The sequence below is a fragment of the Papaver somniferum genome, chromosome 1 (assembly GCF_003573695.1).
Source record: "Papaver somniferum cultivar HN1 chromosome 1, ASM357369v1, whole genome shotgun sequence".
Taxonomy (NCBI): domain Eukaryota; kingdom Viridiplantae; phylum Streptophyta; class Magnoliopsida; order Ranunculales; family Papaveraceae; genus Papaver; species Papaver somniferum.
Genome location: NC_039358.1, coordinates 238,705,227 through 238,732,092, shown reverse-complemented (window position 1 = coordinate 238,732,092; position 26,866 = coordinate 238,705,227). Strand labels below are relative to the sequence as shown.

At 35.6% G+C, this 26,866-nt stretch overlaps 1 protein-coding gene, 1 non-coding gene and 1 pseudogene across 2 annotated transcripts; 2 read left to right on the top strand and 1 right to left on the bottom strand.

Annotated features, from left to right (window-relative positions):
* Nucleotides 1-1,445: 1,445 nt before the first annotated feature.
* Nucleotides 1,446-19,401, bottom strand: LOC113273777 (annotated as a pseudogene).
* Nucleotides 8,041-8,123, top strand: LOC113342145. The gene has a single exon (XR_003356429.1). It is a non-coding gene; the product is annotated as a small nucleolar RNA R11/Z151 (small nucleolar RNA).
* A 5,823-nt stretch (nt 19,402-25,224) lies between the features above and the next one.
* Nucleotides 25,225-26,259, top strand: LOC113273766 (uncharacterized mitochondrial protein AtMg00810-like). The gene has a single exon (XM_026523383.1). The coding sequence runs from the start codon at nt 25,225-25,227 to the stop codon at nt 26,257-26,259; it is 1,035 nt and encodes a 344-aa protein (XP_026379168.1).
* Nucleotides 26,260-26,866: the final 607 nt, after the last annotated feature.

Genomic DNA, 26,866 nt, shown 5'->3' with positions numbered 1-26,866 from the left:
GAAAAAAAAAAGAGAATTTAGTTCAATGAATGTTTAGACCTATTCCCAGTTGATCATCCTTGGAAATGTCCAGAGAATATACATTATTAACTATACTGAAATGTTCACAGATTATTTTTTTGTATTTTTGAAAGTGGAAGAAAATAATGATCTCTTCTTCATTATTTATTTGGTTGACAATTAGATTCATGTAAACTCTATTGGAAAATGGCAGAGATAAATGGAGTGCTGGCTTCTAATGCAATATACACCTAACTGAATTGGGTTACTGTTTCGACATCTAATATTTACTGCTTTTTGAAGCATTTATGATAAGATATGTCAATACTAACCCATTTTCAGAAAAAGGAGTTAAAGAGACTGTCTTAGAGGAAGTAGGTGGAGGTTGTAAGATGGCAGGTGTTCGGGTTAACATACTTGAGGAGGATCCATCCGTGAAGATGAAGAAGCTACGACTAGAACCATACACAAATATCTCAAACTACGGTGAGTTGAGATGGAATTAACTAGAGTTCCTGTAGGAATTCAATTTACTTCTACATTAAACTACTTAATGAAATTTGTAGTTTGTAGATCCTTCTCAGTGAACATGTTGAGTCTTACTTAGTTTCTAAATTCTTTTATGTGGTATCCTTGAAAGGTTATAGTAATTCCGATCTTTTGCACAATTGACATGTGCAGTAGAATTTGTTTATTTTTTTATTTTTTTGACTTAAAAGGTTAAAAATTTATTAAAAAAAGAAAAAAAAGAATTATAAAAGTAGAAAGCACTAATCAAGTACCGCATAAGGGAACTAAACTAAGGCCTACAAGCCTTAACAACAACTAACAAAAGAGCTCTCCCTCCCTGCTCCAAAGAGCTTAAAATAACAGTAGAATTTGTTTAGCAACAACATACTTATCTTTAACTTTATGCGTAACATTATTGCTTTCCATTTGAAGTTAAGTTCATGAATTTATTTGGTGGACCGTTATATTTTACAAGGAACGGAAAATAAAAATAGAAATAGGATAACAAAATTAACTGAAATCGAAGCACAAGACAGACTGCCGTGTTCACTATTTTCTGGGTACTCCTAATTTATCCTGCAAAGATCAATTCTTCAACAATTGGCAGAAGGACCTTGCCAACAAGTACAAAAACTAAGATGTAAATATAGTACAACACAGAGCACTTAAATATCCCAAAAATATAAACTCAGGCCCGTGCAGCGCACGGGCAAAGCACCCAGTATTCAATAATCTAGATTGGTTAAATTAAAAGTTTTTTCTCAGAGGAACTGAATTGAGTGATTATGTATTAGTGTATTATGAATTAATAATACAGAATGCGACGGTTAGTCCATAGTTGTGTAAAACATGATTTGAATAAGGGAATATAGAGGCTTCAAGATTGCAAAGACAAGAATTTCATTCAACCAAAGTAGAAGAAAGATCATCCCACTTTAGTCGTCGACTTCCTCGATTTCGAACAAAACGCTGCTGGCTCCTTTTGAAGGACCTGCACGATCCTTCTGGTTCGCCTTATTGATAATAGGACTGCACAGACTCTCCAACTCCCTCATCTGGTTGTAAACATCATTTGCGTCAGATGGTTCTTCGTCATCCAACCACTGAATGGCTTTGTCAAGTGCATCGTTCATCTTCTTAATATCATCCGTTGATAGCTTCCCTTCAATGATCTTGATCTTGTCCATCGTGCCGTATGTGTAATTTTCGAAGGAGTTCTTTGCCTCCACATTGATCTTGTGTTGCTCATCTTCTGACTTGTATTTCTCAGCCTCATGAACCAACCTCTTAATCTCAGCATCCGACAACCTCCCTTTGTTATCTGTAATTTTGATCATATTTTTACTACCTGTCATATTGTGTTCGCAAGACACAGTTAATATACCGTTTGCATCTATATCGAAACATACTGTAAGCCTAGGAACATGACGGGGTGCTGGAGGAATTCCTTGTAACCTGAACCGACCCAACAAGTTATTGTCACTAGTTCTAGTTCTCTCACCCTCGTACACTTGAATCAACACACTACTTTGATTATCCACATAGGTACTGTAGACTTCTTCCTTCTTGGTAGGAATAGTTGTGTTCCTTGGGATCAATACATCCATAACACCTCCACTTGTCTCAATACCAAGGGAAAGAGGGGTAACATCCAACAACACCAAGTCCTGCACTTTCTCATTACCTTCGCCACTCAATTTAGCAGCTAGCACTGCAGCACCATAAGCTACAGCCTCGTCAGGGTTGATGCTCTTGCAAAGTTCCTTCCCATTAAAGAAATCCTGCAGTAGAGACTGAACCTTTGGAATTCTAGAGGACCCGCCAACAAGGACAACTTCGTGAATGACACTACTAGCCATCTCTGCATCCATCAAACACTTCTCTACAGTTCCCATACATTTCGTAAATAAATCCTTGTTCAGGTTTTCGAATTTAGCACGACTAATGGATGTATGAAAATCTACCCCTTCATACAAAGCATCAATCTCAATGGTTGTCCCAGCAGCAGATGACAGGATCCTTTTTGCACTCTCACATGAAGTTCTCAACCTCCTAAGAGCCTTCGGGTTTTCACTAATATCCATGCTGTACTTCCTCCTGAACTCTTGCACAAAGTGATTTAACATCCGGTTATCAAAATCATCTCCTCCAAGATGTGTGTCTCCAGATGTAGCCTTAACTTCAAGTACCTCCCCATTAATTGTAAGAATTGAAACATCAAATGTACCACCACCAAGATCGAAGATAAGAACATTCTTCGCACCACCACTGGACTCTTTCTTATCAAGACCGTAAGCGATTCCAGCTGCCGTTGGTTCATTCAAGATACGCAGTACATTAAGGCCAGCAATTTTACCAGCATCCTTTGTAGCTTGTCTCTGCGAATCATTAAAGTAAGCAGGGACGGTAATAACAGCGTTCTTTACTTTTGAACCAAGGTACGCTTCAGCAGTTTCTCGCATCTTAATGAGAATCATGGATGAAATTTCCTCGGCTGAAAACTGTGTATCCTTGCCTTTGTAACTGACTTGAATCATTGGTTTCTTGTCTGGCCCAGAAATGACTTTGAAGGGCCATAGTACCATATCACTCTGAACAAAGCTATCACTCATCTTTTTACCAATTAAACGTTTCGCATCTACAAAGCAGGAAAAAACTTCAGGAAACCATCTTGAGATGCTAACTTTAAGATCAATGAACTTTTGATATTATTATTCCCATGAAACAACTAATAATATCTAGCAATTATGAAATGAAACTGGAAAACATCTCATCAGATTCAAGATATCTCATTACACAGATATCATAAATACGCACAATCTCGATCTAGAAAATTAGACCGCGTTAACTTGAAAATAACTAATTAAAAGAACACATTAATGACAAGGAAGTTAAAGAAAGACCTGGACTCCTCCATACTTGATATCTTCCGAATCAAAATACAAGAAACATGACTCGCACCTCATTTGTGTTCTATCTATAACCACGGAATATGGCCAGAGTAATTTGCCTAATCGGCACTACCAACCCGGGCTCGAAGTTAAAAAAAATATATATACATTTCTTTATGATCATGAAACCAATTAACCTTAAACAGCATAATGGAAAATCCAAGAACATAATTACTCTACTGTTGATAATATTAGATGTATACAAGAGTATAAATTGTACTGTAACCAACGTGTCGAGACTATTAGTCCCATATTGTTGGGCAATCTAAGATCCTGCGATTAATAATCTCTAAGGGCCCCTCCACTCATTGCCAATTGGTTTTGAGTTGGATGCCCGTATTCTAATATTGTATCAGAGCAGGCTATTTGTGTCGAGTCATTTGACCGCACCTTTATTCCGCGTCACCCGATTTATTGTTGTCCACGTGTTACATCCTACGAGGCTACACGTCAGGGGGCATTTGACCGCACCTTTACTCCGCGTCACCTTTACTACACGTGAGGGCGCGTGTTGAGACTATTGATCCCATATTGTTGGGCAATCTAAGATCCTACGATTAATAATCTCTAAGGACCCCTCCACTCATTTCCAATTGATTTTGAGTTGGATGCCCGTATTCTAATACAACATGTTCATGAAATCAAGTTTGACCCCTCCACTCATTTCCAATTGATTTTGAGTTGGATGCCCGTATTCTAATACAACATGTTCATGAAATCCAGTTATCAAACTTGACGAAAAAATGTCAAAAAGCAGCTTACCAAAAATCGTGTTGCTGGGATTCACGGCAGCTTGATTTTTAGCCGCATCCCCAACCATACGTCCAGTATCATTGAAAGCAACGTATGAAGGAGTAGTGCGATTCCCTTGATCATTAGCGATGATTTCTACACGACTCTCTTGTAATAGCCATACTCCAATACATGAATATGTTGTTCCTAAATCAATTCCTACTGCTTTTCCATCCATGGCTATGATGATACTTCAATCGAAAGAGAAACTTAAAGAACGAGAAAACTCAAGAATTGAAATTAGATAGGAGAAGGGTTGAACTTTTATGCAGTTTTTCTTTTAATAGAAGTATTTGTATAATCAGCATCTAAATAAGGCAACCCCTTGATCGAGTCTTGAAAAAAGGGACAAATGAAACTATTCAAGTTACCGTACATTATTCAGTCAACCAATCATTCATCCACAGCATGATAACTTCACAATATTGTTTTCATTGCTAGGTCTTTACCAACTTATGTAGAAGTGATAAGCGCGTCTTAAGCCTCTGACTTATTGCGTTTCTATTGTTTAAGCATTGAGATGTGTTGGGCATATCTCTCTAAGCTGACAATTTCAGAAGTTTTGTTAACTCTTGGAAGTCAATGACCAGTTCTCTTCTAGCATGATTTCCTTTTTTTCGTCTTACATAGTTAAAATTTGGAAAGTGAAAAATACTAGAACCCCTACTATATGGGTTCAATATATAGAAGTCCCATTTAGTGAATCAAACATTGTCAACTCCATACTTTCAGAAAATGATATTGCTAGGCCCAAAAGATCAATTTTTCTTCAGATTTGGCCCATAATTTTTTTCTTCTTTTTTTGCTATTGACAAAACTATCCTTTTGTATATATACAAGAGTAAAAACAGAATATATTTTCATTTCTACATTCTCTTTCTCTCTCTTCTCCAATATCTCTTCTCTCTAGGCTTCGCGAAAATAATTTTAGAGACTGATTTTTAGTTTCTGAAGAAGAGAATCGATCTGAGTATCGGAGAATTCCTAAACAAAACAACAACGTCACTTGTTCTTGATGCTTCACTGCATCGATGAAGAAAACCTTATGAAAACCTCTATCAACGACTGGAAATGAGGATTTAATCATCAAATCACGATCAGAAAGATAAGTTTAATGTTCCTAATCGTTTCATTTGATTAAAACTGTTGACTTGTTGATTTCCAAATCGATTAATTTCATAGAAAGTATTTCCGGTGTGTTTTGAAAACCTAATCAATATGATTTCATCTAGAAATCCTTATTCAAAACATGATTAGAACATAGATCTGTAAGTATTTCATCTTGATCTCTCTTTCGAGATTGAAATTTTTGAAAAATTTCATCAATAAATTTTCTAGAGTTTCGGTTTGAAAGATCTATCTTTTAATCTGTATTTCCGGTTGAAAATCCAAGTTTATTTTTGAACTCAAAGCATCTTAATCTCCGTTACCCGTAGATTTTACTTTCTTATACATCAAAATTCGATATGGTTTGAACTCATAAATGTTTTCCATCAGTTGTTCCTTTGATTGGAACTTTCTATTTTGATAGTTAATGGAGAATATCCGGTCCGATTCTTTCTTTTCTTTGTTCTAATTTCTGAATTGATTTTTAGGTTTTGATAGTTCGATTTTATTTATTTATTTGTGCAGAACAGTGACCGGAGGTAATGGAGAAGTTAACAATTTAATTTGAAATTGAAACAGGTTATATGGAATGTGATCTGTGTTATTTCGTTGTGGTTATTGTTTTTATGAACTACTATATGTACAATTTCGATGTTGTATATGGTTCTGGTCATGGTAAGAAGTAGTTATGTGATTGCTTAAGCTAATTGCATATGTAACAGCGAGTTACACATGCTAATTGGATGTGTAACTGCGAGTTACACATGCTAATTGAATGTATAAATGCTAGTTACATATGCTAATTATATGTGTAAAAGTTTGAGTAAATCTGAAATGAATATGTAATTCAGTCTATTAGTTGCATATATGCCTGAACTAGTTACATATGCTAATTATATGGTTTTGGAACTGAAATTGCAGGGTTATTTTTGAACTAAATTGTTGGAGATGAAACAAGGAGGTGTAATGTTGATGGAATTCGCAGAAGAAAAGAGTGGAAATGTGTTGGTGACTGAGGTGTAAATGAAGGCTAGCATTGGATGTGAATGCCTATGTTTGTGTGAGTTATAGATGGAGACGTGGTGGTGATATTGTAGATTGGAAGCAATGTTGCAGGTAAAGATAAGAAAGATGCAGCTGAGTTTTTTAATTAATGATTGCAGTTAGGTAAAGAGGAGAAAGCTTTTGGGTATTGATCTCTCTTACAATTTGTCTTCATCGTCGTGTTTGTTTTATGAGTTTCACAGTGATTGTTCCTTGCAATTTCTTGTTTTGATTCTTAATTTTCATTGAAAAGTAAAAAAATACTTTAATTGGATTCATGGAGGTTGACACCAGTGATGTTTGTCTAATGGATCATACATTTAGGAAACTACCAGATCATCTAATGGATAATTAGATGTGTAACTTCTAGTTACACAAGCTAAACAGATGTGTAATTTATGGTTACACATGCTAATTAGATGTGTACCTTTTACTTACACATACTGATTGAATGTGTATTTTCTGGTTTTAGTGATTGAATTGAAATGATTTGTGGTCTGATCATGCATACTACCAGGTTTTGGTTTGTTGAGACTTCTGGTGGCGGTTAAATACTTTTGCTCTCTCTTTTTTTGTGTTGCAAACATCGTTGTCATTTTACATATTTTTTTTACATGTTGTTCTTGTTATGAGTGTCATAGTTTAGATCTTATTTGTCTTTTGATTTAGTTTTTTTCTTTATGTATGTACAAATGAATAAGCCACTGTATGTTTCATCTTTTAGATGCAAATATGTATGTGTAACTATTGGGTACACATACCAATATGAATGTGTAACTCCTATTTAGATGTGTAACTTCCAGCGACACATGTTAATTTAGTGAGGACAAGACGATGTATTGGAGTCATTTCACAGCTGAAGGTGATGTTGAGTTCAAGGCTGTTCTTTTTGTTCCTCCAAAGGCTCCTCATGATCTGTATGGGAGTTACTACAATGCTAACAATTCCAACTTGAAGTTATACGTCATATGTGTCTTCATCTCAGATGGATTCGATGATCTTCTGCCCTGGTACCTGAACTTTTTGATGGTAACCAATTTTTTCCCCAAGATTACTTATATAGGTTCATTATTATAAACGAGGTATAGCCGCGTAGAATGAATTGCAAGCTTTGTTAAATGGATAATAGCTGAACATCATTTTGGTATATGATGAATGTGTAACTCCTAGTTACACAATCAGATGCATGTGTAACTATAAGTTACACATTCAATTAGCATGTGTATATGCAAGTTAGCATGTGTACATGCTAATAGAATGTGTAACTGCTAGTTTCACATGCTGGATCTACTGGTTTGTATCTACGTTATGCTTATTTTTGGTTGAATTTACTAGTTTTGTGTTGTCTTGTGCAGAGAAACACATTAGGAAGTTGGTAAAGATGAATTCATCAGCTGCAAACCAAACCAAATTCACTCTCGATCTAATGCACGAAGAATGACAAATGCCAGATTGAGGGGTTTTCACTCTGGATATGGTATGTTATACATAATAATTCACAGTTTTTTGCTTTTCAGTATTCATATTGTGTATTTGCCTCCAGCGTGCACTGAAACCTTAGCTAGACCTGTACTTATGGATTAACTCTGTCATCATTTCTCAGTAGTATGCGCTATGTCAATAAATCATATTAAGTTGGCTAATGATGATAAAACTCTATATCTTAGCGGATTTCAGTAAGATTTATCAATGATCTGATTATTACATACACTGAAGCCTAAATATGTTCTTACTGGCTATTTCTTTAAGTTACTTTAAAACTGATCTCCTCCCAAATATTTAGTGGCTTTGAATAGAGTTTACTCTATATCTTATTGACTATTGTTTGTGTTGTTTTGTGTGCTTTGTAATAGAGTTTTCCTATATGTGAAATTTTCTATAGCTAAAGCTGCAGGTTATGGACCTAGCAGATTCAGAGATAGCTGAAGCTATAGTTTATTGACCCAACAGATTCAGAGAGAGCTGAAGCTACAGTTTATGGACCCAACGGATTGAGCTTCGATGGAGCGGATATTGCAGGCGTTTATTATGATCTTAATAGGAAACAACTAACAATTTCCAATTGTATTATTCAGATTTCCTCCATTGGTATTTCACCCATTTGTACATGTGTAACTCTTAATTACGCAAGTTAGATGCATGTGTAACTAGTAATTACACATGCTAATTAGATGTGTAGCTACCAGTTACACATGCTAATGAGATGTGTAGTTTCTAGTTACACATGCTAATTGATGGGATATAAAGGTTAGGAACGTGTAACTCTCATTTGTACCAGTCAGACGCATATGTAACTCTCATTTGTACCCGTCAGACGCATATGTAACTCCTAGTTACACTAATTAATTGAAGAGACTGGGAAGGTGGTATAGGTATGTTTATTGTAATGGTTACAACCTTCAGATGTTAGTGGTTTCTAAAGGTGGGTATGTTGGTACTGGTAATTGCAATACTACTCGATGCCTTGTTGATGTCAACAGAATGTATCCAACTGAACAAAAGATGCTCTATCAGATTCATCAACGCCAAATGTAGCTTGTAAAAGTGCGTCTGAATCATTTCATGAATATCAATATTGTTGGAATGGTGCATATGATAATCCAGACACGGCATTTCATTAGACACTAGTCATTTTCATGTGTAACTGCTAGCTACACTAGTCAGATTCATGTGAAACTATACATTGTTGTATGTACTGTTCATTTTTATGTTTTATTGTAAACAAAAGTTACACGTGCTAAGAAATTATTGTAAACAAATCTTAAAGTAATACATGTAATTTTTTTATGATGTCTATATTTTTATGTGTAACTTCTCATTACACATGCCATATGGATGTGTAACCTCTGCTTACACATGTCAAATGCATGTGTAACTTTTGCTTACACGTGTCGTACGCATGTGAAACCTTTTCATGCCATACCCATGTGTAACTTCTGGATACACATGGTTTTTGCATGTGTAACTTCAGATTACACATCCATATAGTATCGGTGGTGGTGGCCGCCGTCGGCGGCGGCGGCGGTTGGTGGTGGTTTGTGGCGGTGGTTGGTGGTGGTGGCAGAGGTTGGTGGCGGAGGGTGGTGGTGGTGGTTTATGGTGGTGGTCAGAGGTGATTTGACGGTGGTGGTCGGAGGTGGTTCGTGGCACTGGTGGTCGGAGGTGGTTGGCGGTGGTTGTGGTGGTCAGAGGTGATTGACTATATTTTAATAATTTTGGGCTTAAATTTAAATTTTATTTAATTATGGGCTGACAATATATGAAAGGGTATGGATGTCTTTTAATAACTCTGGGCCTAGATTTAAACTTATTTTAATTAAGGGCCTAATATTATGGGTTATCCATGGGTGGGGCCTTAGCCTAATTTTCCCATTTGGAAATACGGTAAAATTACGAAATTGGTAATTAAAATTTTGGAAATACGGTAAAATTACGAAATCGGTTAAGTTAGTCCTTTATATATATATATATAAAACGAAAGATTTTGCTAATTATGAATCAATCACAAACAGGAATTATGAGGCCTTCATCAAACCGATCTGAAGGAGAAGAAGAATTTGATGAAATCATGGCTAGTGTGTGCAAATATACGGAAAATGGGTCATTTGTCCTAATATATTTAAAACATGGTTCAAATGGACGAGTAAAAATTTGTACTGGTGAAATGGACACCAAAAAAATAGCAAGGATGAAACTGGATTCATCCCGACTTAAACTTAGAAACTAGGAAGGATGAAACTAGATGCATCCTGATATAAAAAAAAAAATAAGAAAAAGTATTTGAAAATGGGTAGGATGAATCTGTTTACATCCGGGCTATTTTTAAATTTTTTTCCATTTAAACAATATGAAAATCTAAATACTACATGGGTAACAATGAAGGACTTAGACACTGATCAGACAATGTATTCTGAGTTTTCATCCAGGTTTGATTATGAGGATCTGAAACTAAAACTGGGAAAGCTTCTACAAGTATCTTTTCACCTGAAGGACTATACTCTTCGTCACATCTGCAAATTGGAATCACTTGATCAGGCAATCGAAAAGACTTTTCATCAAATTGCTGATCAGTTTCCTGGAGTCCAAAGCACGGAAGCATATAACCGATTATCCAAAGTCGATAAATATCGTATTGATGTAACTCTGCAATATAAACTGATGGATGGTGGGATTCCACGGCCAGACACTGTTGATGCTGAAGCAAATCTCGAGGGATTGCTTGACGTACTGTTGAGTAACATGGAAAGGCAGTTGGTGCTAAGGAATCTGTACGTAAGTTCGTTAGAAGTGTTGTCGAGCGTGCAGAATTTAGTCAGTAAATTAACGGCATCATGTGCTCGGTGGGAATCGCATATCAAGGGGAGGGATCATAGGAGTGTGAAACTTGAATGGGAAGATATACGGAGGAAGGAAAAGTTTCAGCGTCTGTGCAAGGTGATGAAGGAAGTGCTAGGTTCTATGGTAGAGGATGTTATTGTCTCTGACCGTGATGTATCTTCTTCCTCTAGTTGTTTCCTAAGGGACTCGGGCATGGGTGGGATGATATTGGAGATCAACCCTGAAGATTATACCATTGAGCAACTCCGGAAGAGGTCTGATGCTAACAAGAATTACTTTTATGTGAGGTCTAAGTATACAAAATAGGCTCGCCACGTGGCCACATAGGAAGGCACGAAATAGGACTAAAGAATCTCACTTAAAGATCCCGGTCAGTGACTTGTCAAGTCAAATTTCAGAATTACCTCGCCATTAACTAATAACACAAAGCGCGAAGCATCCCGAAAAAACGAAGTACCTCGCATAAGGAACCTAAACTACAAAGAGTCAGTTGGAGTACCCGGCAAGACACCAGCCACGAAATAGAAATGGACGAAGTAAGGTTACTTTTCTAGAAAGATAACTTGCGAAGTAAGTAAATTATGGAGCAAGAAAAGAGACGGTTGTCCCAACAAACACCCAAAGGTGACAGCGAAAGAAAGGGGAAAACTTCATGGAAAATGATCTAGGCGAAATATAAAGCATCTCTACAAGATCCAGGCGAAGAAAAATGAGTTGTACACCATTAGGGTTAATTGGTCTATAAATAGGGGTCCTTAGGCAATGTATAAGGGGATGATTCTTTGGTGAGGGAGAGTTCTGTTGAGAGAGAGAGAGAGAGATTAGGGTTTCCTTGTACTCAAAAAACTTGTATTCTTTACTACTTGGAATGGTTAATCAATAAAGATCTTCTTATAAAAAACCTTTATCATGTCTTAGATCTGTTTCTTCTCTTACTTGGGTGTGCTACTGGATTTCCTGTAGTTACATTTTGGCGTCCAGAAACATGGACTTAGTTCGGGGATTCATCCTCATCTAAGAGTTTGAGAAAGGCTGAAGTTGTTTTAAAATTGTAGAAGTTAGAGATTTTGGCGAGTTGTTTTAAAATTAGGGTTTTTTAGATCTTAAACGATTTATTCGTAGACAAGACTAAAGTGGAAAATGGAAGTTAAACCACTGCCAGTACAAGTGGGAATATCGCTAAAAACGACTGTGTCCATCAGCTGTATTATAGAAGTAGTTTTTTGCGAAACGACTGTTTCTCACATACGTTTAATTCTTTAAAAGAACCACTTCTTTCAACAGTCACCCGATATCTTTGGTAGAAACAGTAGTTTATTTTGATTATAATTTACAAAAAAAAAATATGATTTGATTCAACTGATTCACCTGAACCTAGAGCTAGAATCAAATATGGTCGGAAAAAAATAACTGAAACTAAAACTGAAATTAAAAGAAGATAATATTAATAACTAAACTCATTTTACAATTTCAACAAATTACAATCACTCAAGTCTAATACTGAACATGGAATCCATTTTACAACTCAAAAAAATTACAAACTGATGAACCACCACTACATCAACAGACCACCACCCCATTATCTGACATACTAGCTCAATTCAGGTGCAAGATGCTTCCATAAGATATATTTTTTGTTCTCGATATCTTGTTAACATGGAGTTACCAATTTTGACAATATACTTTCTGTTCAACTGGTTTCTGGAGAATAAGAAAAACAAAAATTTAGCGGATGACGTAGGTCAACAAAAACAGCTAAATAAACAAGAATTAAGAAAAAATACAAACTATGTTACCTGATTTTCAATTTCAACATCCAAATTGTCAGAAGAACAATGCAAACCTCCAAATGATGTGGTTCTTTATCCCAATTATGGTAAGAGTGTACATACGCACTGTGTTTGTTGTTTGCAACACCTACACATAGTTTTAAAATATGATAAGTAACAATTTTAACATGAATCCACTAAGGCTAACTCTTAAACAGCAGTGTTCGTAAACAGTAAATGGTCTTCATGAAGAAAACTAACAAAAGAAAATAAGTATGAAATGATCTTAGAAATTTTTTTCAGAAGAAGTTCCAATAATGTAGACAATGATGTCGAAAAAATTGCAGTTGGAGGGATTTACTTGCGGGAAAATATCCAGAAAATGTTTTTGCATATCCATAAGTTCTATTTTCTCTTTGCAAATGAAAGTCCTTATAGAGAATAAATTCAATCCTCTGTTCAATACCTTTAAACAAAAAAGTGAAGTGGACAGATCAACTCAGCCAAGCAGTAAAGAAAACGGCATACTTAGTGATTAAGTGAAGGAGAATAACATCTAAGAATAAATTTGAACCTCCCTATAGACATAGAAAGTAAAGATCAAAACAAAGATTGCTAAACTTCGTTGACAGCTACATATGATAGATGATGGACATCCTAGTTTCAGAAGGGTTATTTCAGTTCATCAAAGTATATCAACATCTAAAAGCTTTTGTATGTATATTTTTCCTCCAGATCTTATACCGCTAATATGTTATTCAAAAAAGTTCTCAAGGGTCAACGATTCAACAGTTAGTGAAAATTCAAACTCAAAACTAGTCACATTAACAAAACAACAACAAACTAGTACACTCTAAACTAGTCATATCACAATGACTCAGACACCCGAGATTAAACCAGGGCTTTAAACTTTTTGCCATGATATCAACCATTTAAGTGATATCACTTATACAAGATGACTCCATTAATTTCAAGTTTGGTGATAAAATTGTATCAGGAAAATATATCAACCAAGTTGTTGTACCTTATCTTTCTCTGTCCTAGTGTAGAGTTATAAAAATAAATGCAAAAACAGGGGTGATTTAATGCGAGTTACAGTTAGTATATAAATGATAAAGTCGATTTTCCAGACTCCGTTGAGGTGTATATAGACTAAATATACGGAAGCACATAATTAATAAGACGGACAAATTGAAGAACTTACATTGCATAGGAGAGCAAATGTGTTTCTTTCTCAGGATTCCAATGGCTTGTGGTTTACGAGGATCGTGAGATCATTATTCACCATGGCGGAAATACACTGATATAGAGAGTTTCTCTACAACTTCACCAATCTGTGCAACAGAACCGAGGTGACTGAGAAGCTTTGTCGTTGATGTCCCATCATCTTCAAACATAACCTTCAAGAAGCTCAACATTTCTTTATCATCCTCAGATCTGTTCAGGGACGTAAAGTAAACATCATTTTTATGTAATTAACTGCTGGAAATTAAAATCACTAGTACATACTTTATAAGCTTGACATAGAGTTTTACCAAACAACTGAGTTCAGTAACTTAATGGTTTTTTCTTCATCTTGAGTTGCAGCTTCAAGTTCAGTGGGAAATAATCAAGTAAGAAAGATTATTAAGAGTGCTATGAGTAAAGTGAATAAGATAAAGGGTCCGACATAGGTTTTTACCTGTAAATGTACGACGTAGGTTTTTACCTGCAAATGCACAAGATAGTTTATTTGACAGGTAGTGTACAAAACATATTCATTGTATCTATCTACAGTACATATCCACTCACCCATACTACTATGAATCTCTGTCTCCGCCTCCACCATCTTCAGTACCAGCTTTATATCCACTACTACAAAATTGACTACATCACCATCTCATACACCTTACATACTACTACAAAGACACCACCTCTGCCATCTCGGATACCAACCTTTTCAACTACAAGTCACTGCCAACACCTTCACCAGTACTACTGCTACTACTAAAAATCACCACCAGCGCCACCAGTGCTACTGCTAGTACAAGTCACCACCACCACCATCACCGATAGTACTACCCGTTCATCATATTACTCGTACCAGCCTCATCTACCACCACTATATAGTACCTTCTCCATACTAAAAAAAAGATACTACCACCATCATCTCCATTTCCTGCTCATTACTATTAAAAATCACTGCATTCACCATCTCCGACACCCGCCCAATCCTACATCATAGAGACCGAAATATAACCGTTATATACCCAAGGACGACTTAAATTGAGGGTTGTCTAGTAGCACATAAAAAAATCATAAAGAGAAATTTAAAGAATATGACAATTATAAATCAGTTCAATGCGTTAAAAATCAATTGTAGTAGGCTAAAGAAATTGACTTAGAAGACTCGCCAATGCCTAAAAATGGCCAGCACTTGATAACAATCTGAGTGAAGGTTTAAAGTTTAAAAAAATGAGTATATAAAGCTATTAAGACGCAAATAAAATACACAGTTCATAACTATTATCGAGTACAGAGTATACAAAAACCAGACTTATTGGCTACTACTTTTGTTGTTACAAATGCAAACTTAGAAACATAAAAAGTAGGAATTTAAAGGGACATTCAAGTTGAAAAGTTTTGGGATTTAGAAAAACTGATCTACAAATATTTCTCCAAACAAGATCAGCCCCAAAACCTTAATAAGATATAACATCGCGACCAATACTCAACAAAGACGTGAAACCTTAACTTAAAAGAACAAAAATTAAAATAAAAATTAAAACAAAAATTCTAACTGGGAATAGATACCCAATATTAATAATTACAAATCAAATCAGATAGAAGTAATATAGATGTTATACCTGTAGATCCAACTTATCTTGAAAGTCTTCTACATCAAATAAACACAAAATAATTAAAACCCTAACATCAAAGAAATTGAAAAAAAAATAGAACATCCAATTTGTAAAAACCATTTACCTGGTGAAATTTGAAAATGAGAATTGTTGATTAAGAACTCCACCTTCATCTGAAAGTCTTATACAGAAAACATAATTACTAAATTGAAAAAATAACAGAAAATTAGATTGGTAACGAAAATAGATTTATAAAACCCTATGGAAGCAGTAAAATAGTTATAGTCGGAAACTACATGGTTATAGTCTGGCAAAACGCTTTGTTGGCGCTACAAAATCGGCAACTTAACGAGGAAACAGCGGGAGACTCCATGGACTTGGAAGGAAACACGATATCGTCGGGAGAAGAAGAGACGCGACGGAGGAAATACGCCCGCGAGGACGGTGGAGGAGAGCGGCGAAGGAGACAACGAAGAGAACGTAGTGAAGAGAGAAATAGTCCTTTAATTTGTTTCTGAAGTTATTTTCCCCGAATTGCTTCCTCATCCTTATTTTGCAAATCGTGTTGATAACTGTCCATCCTTTTCATTTCCTTGAAAGTTATGAAGCTTAAATTTGTACGCTATAGGTGTTGGTCCGTTGTCGTCGAATTCATAAGAACGGTCCATTGTCCAAAAATCATACTAAATCGGATGTCGCATCGGAATTGAAGTTTGTGAAGAAAAGTTTGAATTTGTTCTGCCTTGGTTGGTGGTTTAACTCCTTAAGTGTACCACATCAAGACATACCAAAGCACTCCCTTTTACGTCTAAATGGGCTTCCAGGTAATAGCATCCACTCAAAAATGAACATCGCTTCAATCTCTATGATATTCTTATCAATAATATTTTGATTGTGATCTACTTGATAATTTGTTAACATTCTTCTCGGAGTAATGTTTTATAGGGTCTAATTATGGGGTCTAATTACTTTATGTTCTATCAGAGGGAGAGGCATATGGCATACCAGGCAGCAGCCACATTGGGTAAGCCTCTTTTAGCTATATCCATATTGCCATATTGGGAAATATCTACTTCAGTGGTAGAAATTATCCGAGCCCTGCCACCACCAACTTTGCCAGTAGAGGTGGTGAAACTTGGAGAAGTAGACAACGAACATATTATTGTACTTGGTCTGTTGCTGCAAGTCGTATAAAACAAAAAGGATAGACATTTTTAATATAACTAGCCCGCGCAATGTGCGCGGGCATAGACAGACCATGTTACATAATGTTTCCCCTCAACAGAAGTTATATGGATGGTCAAGCACCTAAAGTCTACCCCTTGAATCTTACAACAAATCATTCATCCAAACATGATTGCTTGACAATATTGTTTTCATTGCCTGATCTTTAGAAAGTTATGCATAAGTGATACTGATGGCGGTGTCTTAGGCCGCTGACCTGGTGAAACGGCCAATTGTTTAAGCTTCAGAGATGTTGTGCATATCTCTACGAGTTGACAATTTCTGATAGTTTTTCTTATCATAAACGAAAGTAGGGAGGATCTGTCTGCAGCTATGTAGTAATGACCAGTTTTCTTTTAAGAGTATTATTTCTGTTTTTCTTATTCACACCATAGCCAGCTGCATTCATATCAAAATAGGGTTTTTATAGGCAGATTTTATGTTGTGTGTTGCTGTGTTGTTGTAAAAAAACTAGTTACACGATGAATTTTAAGTAAATAAGCAAGTTTTGCTTCAAAAAAAAACAGAAAAACAATTTCTCAAGAGAACTAAAAACTGAGCCAAGCAGCTATTTCAAAATACAAAATGAGATACCTAAATTATTTTTAAGTATATCGAAACATAAAATGTGCGCAGAAGAAAGCAGGATCAACCGAATTTAGTTTTTACCAGAAGTAAAAAAAAAAAAAAAAAAAAATCACCGACTTCCTCCATTTTGGGTCCAGCAACGCTACCTATTGAACGACCACCGGCGCCAATTTATTAAACGACCACCGGCACCATCCTGCTGGTGCGTTTTAGTGATGATAGGGTGGCATACAAATTCCAAGTCCTTCATCTTGTCATTGATATAGTTTAGGTCGGCTAGTTCATTCATGCCCAACCACTCAATGACATTGTTTACTGCCTCCTGCATCTTTAATTTATCAACCGGCGCCCGTGTCCATTCGATACTATTCATCGCGTCCCTCATGTTGTATGCATAATTCTGAAGTTTGTTCCTTAACTCCACCTTCCTCTTATATTCTTCATCTTCTACCTTGTATGTCTCAGCTTCTCGAACTAACCTCTGAATCTCAGCAGTAGACAACCTCCCCTTGTTATTTGTAATTCTGATCATATTTTTGTTTCCTGTTGTCTTCTCTTCGGCAGATACATTTAATATACCATTTGCATCGATATGAAAGCATACTGTGAACTTAATAGCACCACGAGGGGCTGGAGGAATTCCTGTTAACTTGAACACACCCAATAAGTTATTGTCATCAGTTTTAGTTCTCTCGCCCTCATACACCGGAAACACTACAATAGTTTGATTGTCCTTGCGCGTAAAATATATACTTTCCTTCTTGATGGGAATGGTTGTGTTCCTTGGGATAACCACACTCATAATATCTAGATCTACTTCGATGCCAAGAGAAAGAGGGGTGACATCTAATAGCACCAAGTCCTGCACTTCCTCATTATCCTGACCACTCAAAATAGCAGCTTGAACGGCAGCACCATACGCCACAGCCTCGTCAGGGTTGATGTTCTTGCAGAGCACCTTTCCATCAAAGAAATCTTGCAATAGACATTGAATCTTTGGAATTCTTGTGGATCCACCTACTAGCACAACTTCATTAACCATGCTCTTGCCTATCTTAGCATCTGCTAAACACTTCTCAACAGGTTCCATACATTTATTAAACAAATCCATGTTCAACTCTTCAAATTTAGAACGAGAAAGGAACATATAAAAATCGACTCCTTCATGGAAGGAATCCACGGCAATGGATGTCCGGGTTGTAAATGAGAGGGTCCTCTTTGCCCTCTCACATGATGTTCTCAACATTCTAAGAGCCCTTGGGTCCCCGCTGACGTCCATTTTGTATTTCTTATTAAACTCTTGAACAAAGTGATCAAGTATTCTGTTATCAAAATCCTCTCCTCCAAGATGTGTATCCCCGGATGTAGCCTTGACTTCAAAGATACCTCCATTGATGGTGAGAATCGAAACATCAGTAGTACCACCGCCAAGATCAAAGATAAGAACATTCTTTGCCCCAACACTAGTCGCCATCTTATCAAGACCATAAGCAATTCCAGCTGCCGTTGGTTCATTCAGGATCCTTAGTAGCTTGACGTTGAGAATCATTAAAGTAAGCAGGGACTGTAACAACAGCATCCTTGACATTTGGACCAAGATAAGCTTCGGCAATTTCCCTCATCTTAATGAGAACCATGGATGATATCTCCTCAGCTGAAAACAATTTATCCTTGCCCTTATAGGTGACTTGGATCATGGGCTTCTCGTCTACACCAGCAATGACTTTGAAGGGCCATAGCTTGATATCACTCTGAACAAACCTATCATTCATTTTCCTACCAATTAACCGTTTCACATCTATATTTAAAACATAAAACAGATTCAGAAATGATCTCGAGATGCTGACAATAATGATGAGCTCTTCATGACATTATTAATGTCACGAAACATTTAACATTAGAATATCATCTAGCAATTGGAGAGCAAATTATTTTGTTTTTTTATCAAATCTTCGATGGTGAAATTGCCAACATAATGCAAAATTGAACAGGTTACTAAAAATGAGTCAAAAGAGGCTTACCGAAAATGGAGTTGGTAGGATTCAAAGCAACTTGATTCTTAGCAGCATCACCAATCAAACGTTGATCATCAGTAAAAGCAACATAAGAAGGAGTAGTCCTATTCCCTTGATCATTAATAATCTCAACTCGGCCATTCTGCCATACTGCAACACATGAATATGTTGTTCCTAAATCTATCCCTATGGCTCTCCAAACCGTTGTTGTACTTGTAATCATATCTCGATCAAGTATACTCAGACACAAACTCAGAAAAGAAAGAAAAATCAACACTTAGAAGATAGCAGAAAGGTCGAGGCTCCTGTGTTTTCCCCCTTAAATGAAGTTACATGGATGGTCCAAAAGGTCAACGATGATCAAGCATCTTCAACCTTTGATTCTTACAATATTCCAAGTTGTTAGTCATTATTGTGTCAACAATTCGTTCATCCCAGCATGTTTATTTTTATTTTGTATTTTTTGATCAAGAAAACGATATAATTTTATAAGATCTTCGCAGAGCAAGACTTTAAGCAACATGGTCAATTTTGGGGTATATGACAGATTTATAGATGTCCAAAACATTAAAAACCCATAAATAAGATAACATATATTAGAAACCCATAATTTAACTATTATGAAGTTGTTTACAAAACTAACCTTCCTTTTGAATATGGAAAATAAATTTCAAATCCTTTAATTAACAAAACATAGTTTTAGCAATTATCATCAAAAAAAAAAAGAATTCCTATTATTACTCCTTATTCTTTTTTGTTTGACTCCCTAAATTCTCTCTTTCATATACCCGTTCAAATTTAATTATCTCCTTAAATAATTCTCAATTCAAACTTATCTCTTTAAAACGGACTTTAAGTCTTTAACTCTTTTTTGTCTCCACGTTAGTTGAAAATCAACTTTTAATACAAAATCACCTTTTTGCGTGAAAACGGAAATTTTCACATTCTTTGCAAATGAAAACATAAATTTTCACTCAAAAATTCTACTCCCTCCGTACCACATATATAGACGGAGGGACCAATTCTCTTAGATTAAGAAACTTTTTTTGATTTCACAAATATCTATGTTTTTTTTTCTGTTTTGCCCTTAATTGTATTTCCAATGTTAGAGACATATACCCAATTATGATGATTCCCAAGCAATTAAATAGGGGTAGTAGAAGTAAAATATCGTTTTGAAATTTACACCCCGCCTATATAGTGGTACAAGGAAAAATGAAAATCCCGCCTATATAATAGGTACGGAAGAGTACGTATCACCTACTTTTCACGCGTAACTTATGAATTAGTATTTCATATGAAACAATTGTACTGGGTAACCATGTGATTTCATGTTTTCATTGCATCCCAAAGGATCAAACGGAAGTTTCAAATCTTCACTTTTAACTGGACGCATGTGCGATGAGATTTGACAATGAAAATGTTATCATATGGCTTAGATGAGCAGTACCACCACGATTACATCTTCCAAAGGAAAATCAATGTATCTCGAGAGCTCATGAACATCGTTCAAAATTTGTCTCGTATGTGTGGGTTAATGTCGTTTTCTCAGAGCTTTCTCTCTTTTTTTCTAACATCTCATGAGAAAATCGTATCATTAATTATAAATGCAACAAAGAGTCAAGAAAGACAAAAACATAATCTCTTTAACAGTTGCACTTGCACCTCCCCACTAATTTCATTACTAATCGACCATTAATTATAAATGCAACAAAGAGTCAAGAAAGACAAAAACATAATCTCTTTAACAGTTGCACTTGCACCTCCCCACTAATTTCATTACTAATCGACCAAACAGCCGAAGAAACAAACCATTCATAACCCTACCAAAGAGTCAAACACACACCAATATTAATGGGAGCAGAGAAGAAATAGGAAAAATAAGAGAAGAGAGAAGAAAAAGAAAATCACGGCAGCCAGCCTAATGAAAGGTCAAATCTCGATTATCCTTATCTAAGCCTACTAATAACACCTATAAGTACGCCCACAACTATTTGACCACAAATTAATTAAAGTAAAAAAAATTAAATTTCTTTTTTGTTAAGAGTTTGTTATTGATAAAAGGTTAATTTAGTCTTGTTGAAAACTTGAAAATACAAATTCAATTTAAAACTATTTATCTAGACCGTAGATCTTATGTTTTGGACTAGGCATATATGTCATTTTATTGATGTGTTTCTTGAAGAAAGAAGGTTCAAACTTGGGTTCCTTGGAAATTTCCACATTTATTTTTGGACTGTTTTTGGACTGTAGCTATAGATTTCTACTTGCCTTTTTTTTTCTTTTTTTTTTCCCGATGCCCTAAACCAATGGTCCTTAAATTGGACTGGATTTCACCAATTACAGGATTCGAACGCCTACCACCGCAATGGGAGGAGCATGCCTTACAGATCTTAGATGACGACAGCAGAATTTCGTATCACACATAAAATTCAACTCACATAGAAATTTACAAGTTACAACACTGCTAATTTGTCAATGGACATGTTTTGGGTTATGGACTCGGAATGACAAATTTATGTCACCATTCTAAATTTGTTCACCGAATAAATTTTGGGTCGTATTGAAATATTTCGAAAACACCGAAAATAGACCAATTAAGGTACATCAAATGCGGGCCAGTGAAATCGCGCTCACATGCCTATTAGGTCTCCTGCTAATACAATAATGGAGGGGTATTGGTCAACATATGGACTAGATCCCAGGACTACCCCTAATCGGATCGGAAATTGTCAGAGCGACTAGATGAGCTTTGGATTTAGTTTGTGACATATATTTTAGCGTTTAGGCCAAGCATGTTTTGGGGCATATATTTTAGACTATGGTTGGCCATCTCATTTGCTTGCCTATAGTTTCGATATAGTCAAGCCAAGAGTTAATAAAAAGAACCTCACTATGAAGGATAATATTTCTTAGCTTATTAAGACAAAATATGAAACTCATTTTTCTTAGAACATGGAAACTTGGTTTTCGTCCGAACAAAACTCATTTTCTAATCCAATTTTTATTTGGTTAGATTTTAATTAATATTTTTTTATGGATTAAAGAATAACAATACTACATAGCGCCGACACTGCGCGCTACTTACCGCCCATATTGAAGTGGCTAGCTGATTAGGATAAATTTGTCAACAAACTATAAATTCACGTGATTTATTCTCTTTCTTCTTTTATTTTCCTCAAATCTTAATATTATTTTTTCAAGTTTTCCAGATTGTCTTCCTCTGTGATTACCATCCTTACTAAGTCCATATGATAACGAAGATAAATAGTATGGGACGTTTAGTACGAGAGCATATAATAAATATTTCAGTCCAAATTCTTTTAACTTTGTAAGGAGATCTAATTCAGTTTATTTTTCTGCTTTGTTTTAGTTGTGTCACAACTGAATTTTTCTATTTTTTATCACATGTGTGTGGCACTTGAGTCGGTTACTTGTGTGGCTTGCATGTGTGAGATATAGCTTGTTCCAGGTGTTCCTAAGGCTAACCCCTATGGGCTAGATTGGAGTGCTAGATTGGCCAAAAAGTGTTGCAAATCAAAAAATAAGTGTTGGAAAAAAGTTAATAGTTCTCTCACCTAGCAAGTGCTCGCGGTCCAACTATCAGCGAGATTGAAACGCTGAACCGTTCGGCGCTCAAAAAGTGACATAAACGACGAACCATTCAGCGTTGGGAGAAAATTTTTTGATCTAACGGCTGAGATTTAAAGCGCCGAACCGTTCGATTAGCCATCCCATAGGACTTAGGAGGTTGCCCATGCTGACGTGGATGGCCAATCTAGCAGCTAGGTATCTAGCCCATAGGGATAAGCCTAAGCATCCTTTATATGCTACCCGCCTCTCCCTGTAATAGTTAGTTCAGAAATAATAATTTGAATATCCTTTTTTTTTTTTGAAACCTCTCTCTCAAATCTTTCATGGTATCAGTTTTCTCCTCTCTCACGAGATTTTCTTATAGATCCTAACTCTAATTTCTGAACTCATATACCAATCATTCATAAATCCTACTAATCCTCAATCATTTTTACTTCCCACAATCCTTTAAGAATGGTAACTCATGTTTCTTCTCCAACATTTAGTAATTCTCGATCAAATTTCAATGATGAAATCATATTCACAATCACAATTTCAATTACCTTTTCAGAATATCTATAATTTTGTTTCTTTAAACTTGATTCTACAAATTTTCTTTTTTGGCGACATCAGTTTGAATCTACTCTAATGAGCACTAATCTTCTTTGATTTGTTGATGGATCTTATCCATCTCCTGCATGTAGAAGTGTATGTAGAAGTTTTAGCAAAAACACGGGCCAACTCACACTGGGAATAGAAATCCTACCTCTTCCACGTGAATCGCTGCTCTTCACGTCTGCCTGTCCAGTGCATCATCCCATGTTAGGTTCCGGTTTTTCAAGTCCTGTTAGGTCACCCCTCATCTAAAATCATTCATCAACTTCATTCTTCTAAACACATTGTTATAGATTCTTCTAAATCTTCTAAAGTGTGTCATCCATGTCAGCTTCCTAAGAGTAAAAGATTGCTTTTTTCCACTTCTTTATCTCATACATCTATTCCTTTATCTTTGATTCATCGTGATGAATGGGGACCATCCCCTGTATCTTCTTTGCATATTATATTCTTTTTATAGATGACTTTAGTAGGTTTCATTGGATTTATCCAATGAAGCTGAAGTATGATGATTTAGAATGCTTTATTCATTTTAAAAATTTAACTAGAAATTTATTTTCTACCAAAATTCAATCCTTTCAAACTGATGGGTCTAGTGAACTTATCAAAGGTTCTTTAAGCACTTATCTTGCTACTAATGGTATTAGTCTTAGAGTGTCTTGTCCCAAAACCCCAGAAAAAAATGGCCTTGCTGAGAGAAAGCACGGGAACATTACAGAAATGGTAATACTATTCTTTTTAATCCATCTTGTCCAAAAAATTTCTGGTTTGATGCTTTCTTAACTGCCACTTATCTAATTAATAGAACTTCAACTCCTTTTCTTCAACATAAATCTCCTTTTGAGGTTCTTTACAAAACTGTACCTGATTATGCTTTTCTAAGAGTTTTTAGAACTGTATGCTATCCATTTTTGGGTCAATCTAGACAAGATAAACTTTCTCCTAAGTCTGCCAGATGTGTTTTTCTTGGTTATAGGTCTTTGCATAAGGATTATAAGTGTTATGATCCAGTTCTTAGGAAACTTCACATTTCTAGGAATGTTGTCTTTTCAGAAAATGAATTTTACTTTTCTAATAATTCTTTGTCATCTTCTTCTCTCATTACTTCATCTCTTGTCATAACTGAATTTCCTACTGTTGAAAATTCTTCCAGTACTTGCATCCACTATTACTACAAGATCTATGAAAGGCATTTCAAAACCAAAACTTTACCCTAATCATGTTATGCATACTTCTATATATCATGCATCCAAGTCCTTGTGCTTTTACTTCTTTTATGGATATTCCTCCTGAGCCAAAAACATTTAGAACAGCAATTACAAATCCTAAGTGGGAAGTTTCAGTGAAAGAAGAACATAAAGCATTGAAAGACAATGACACTTGGGATCTTGTTAAAACCTGAGCCACATATGAATATTATAGGCTGCAAATGGGTGTATCGGATTAAATTGAAAGAAGATGGTACTATTGATAGATTTAAGTCAAGATTAGTGGCTTTATGATATAATCAACAAGATGGAGTTGATTACACTGAGACTTTCAGTCTTGTAGTCAAGTTTACAACAGTAAGAGTAGTTTTGGTGTTGGTTGTTACACATAATTGGAGTATCAAACAATTGGATGTGTCCAATGCTTTTTGACATCATTATTTGAATGAAGATGTATATACGGCTCAACCACGGGGTTTCATTGATCCTGTTCATCCAGATTACGTGTGTAAATTGAAGAAGAGTTTGCATGGCTTGAAACAGGCACCAAGAGCCTGGTTTGATAGATTTAGCAATTTTTAGTCAAGTTTGGCTTTGTCAGGTCTATTTGTGACTATTCAATGTTTATATATACTTCAAATTCTTATGTGATGATTCTGCTACTTAATATAGATGATATAATTTTAACTGGCAATGATGATACTCTTATGCATATATTAGTTACATCTTTGAGTGATGAATTTGAAAGTAAGCAATTAGGTGATCTGAATTATTTTTTGGGGATTGAAGTAACTAGAACAAAGGATACTATGGTCTTAACACAGAAAAAGTATATTTTAGAATTGCTTACTAAGGCAGATATGTTAGAATGTAAACCTGCTAATACTCCAGTTGTGAAAGAATCAAGAGCTTCTATACATGATGGAGTTTTACTTGAAAATGTTGTTGAATATAGGACTTTAGTTGGGAGTTTACAATACTTAACAATGACAAGACCTGATATTGCAATTGGGGTGAATTATGTTTCCTGGTTTATGCATGCTCCAACAGATGTACATTTTTTGTTAATCAAAAGAATTCTTAGATATTTGAAAGGTATTATTGGATTAGGAATTACTTTGAGAAAAGGTGATATTTCATCAATCACAACTTTTACTGATTCTGATTGGGATGGTTCCCTTGATACAAGAAGATCTACATCAGGCAATGCAGTTTTTATGTGCAAATCTTTCATTTCTTGGTCCAGTAAGAAACAACCCACTGTGTCAAGATCATCTGCTGAGGCAGAGTACAAATGCTTGCTAGTCACTGCTTCTGATCTTTTTAAAGAACTACATGTTTCAGTCACTTATCCTATTACAGTCTACTGTGATAATACTTTAGCAATTTGCTTAGCTTCAAACCATGTGTTTCATGCCAGGGAAAAACACATAGAGGTGTGGTATCATGTTGTAGAGATTTGGTCTTGGAAGGTTTTATTAAAGTTCAACATATTGCCTCTCAACATCAACTGGCTGATCTTTTCACCAAAGGACTCCGTTTTCCAGCATTTTCTTCTTCAACTACCGGGAACTACCGTTGCTGCTGAAGATGTTGAACAGTGTCAGTCATCTACTGGTGCTGTTGCAGACTCTGTTTTTAGTTCTCCCTTTATTGGTTTAGATTTCCTTAATGTTGTTTTTTAAGATTGTTCCTCAAGTTCATATCTATGTCTGCCTATATAAACTTGGTCAGTATTAGTCTCATCGGTCTTATCACTATTAATCAAGGTCAATGTCTTATATTATTTTTAGTATATGTGTTGAGTATTAATAGTGTTTGTATCTTGAACAATTATTGTAATAATAAGAATACTTTTCTTCTCTATTTTCTTGCTCTGATATTTCACAGTTACCCAATAAGGAACATTAATCCTTTTGTTTGTTAACCAACGCAGACCAACACAAATTTATCTCTTTTTTTTATCACAAATCAATATCTCAAAACCACTTAAAACAACTTTCTACATCTTCTAACTACTTTATTCTACCAACATTTTGAATCTTGTTGACTGCGTATTGTTGACCAGTTAAGGACACGAGAGCACTCCCATTGGACACTCTAAAAATGTACTGTTGATCGTTTGACTAGGCAGCGTTGACCAGTGAAAATGAGTCCAGTTGACTAGTCAGTATATCGAACCCACTATTAGTGCACTCCAAAAAATGTTCTTAGTACATTCATCGTGCAGTCGTGTGCGTCATCATTTCAGGGACATGAACGTATATTTACCGTCATTTTTTGCCCTTTTGA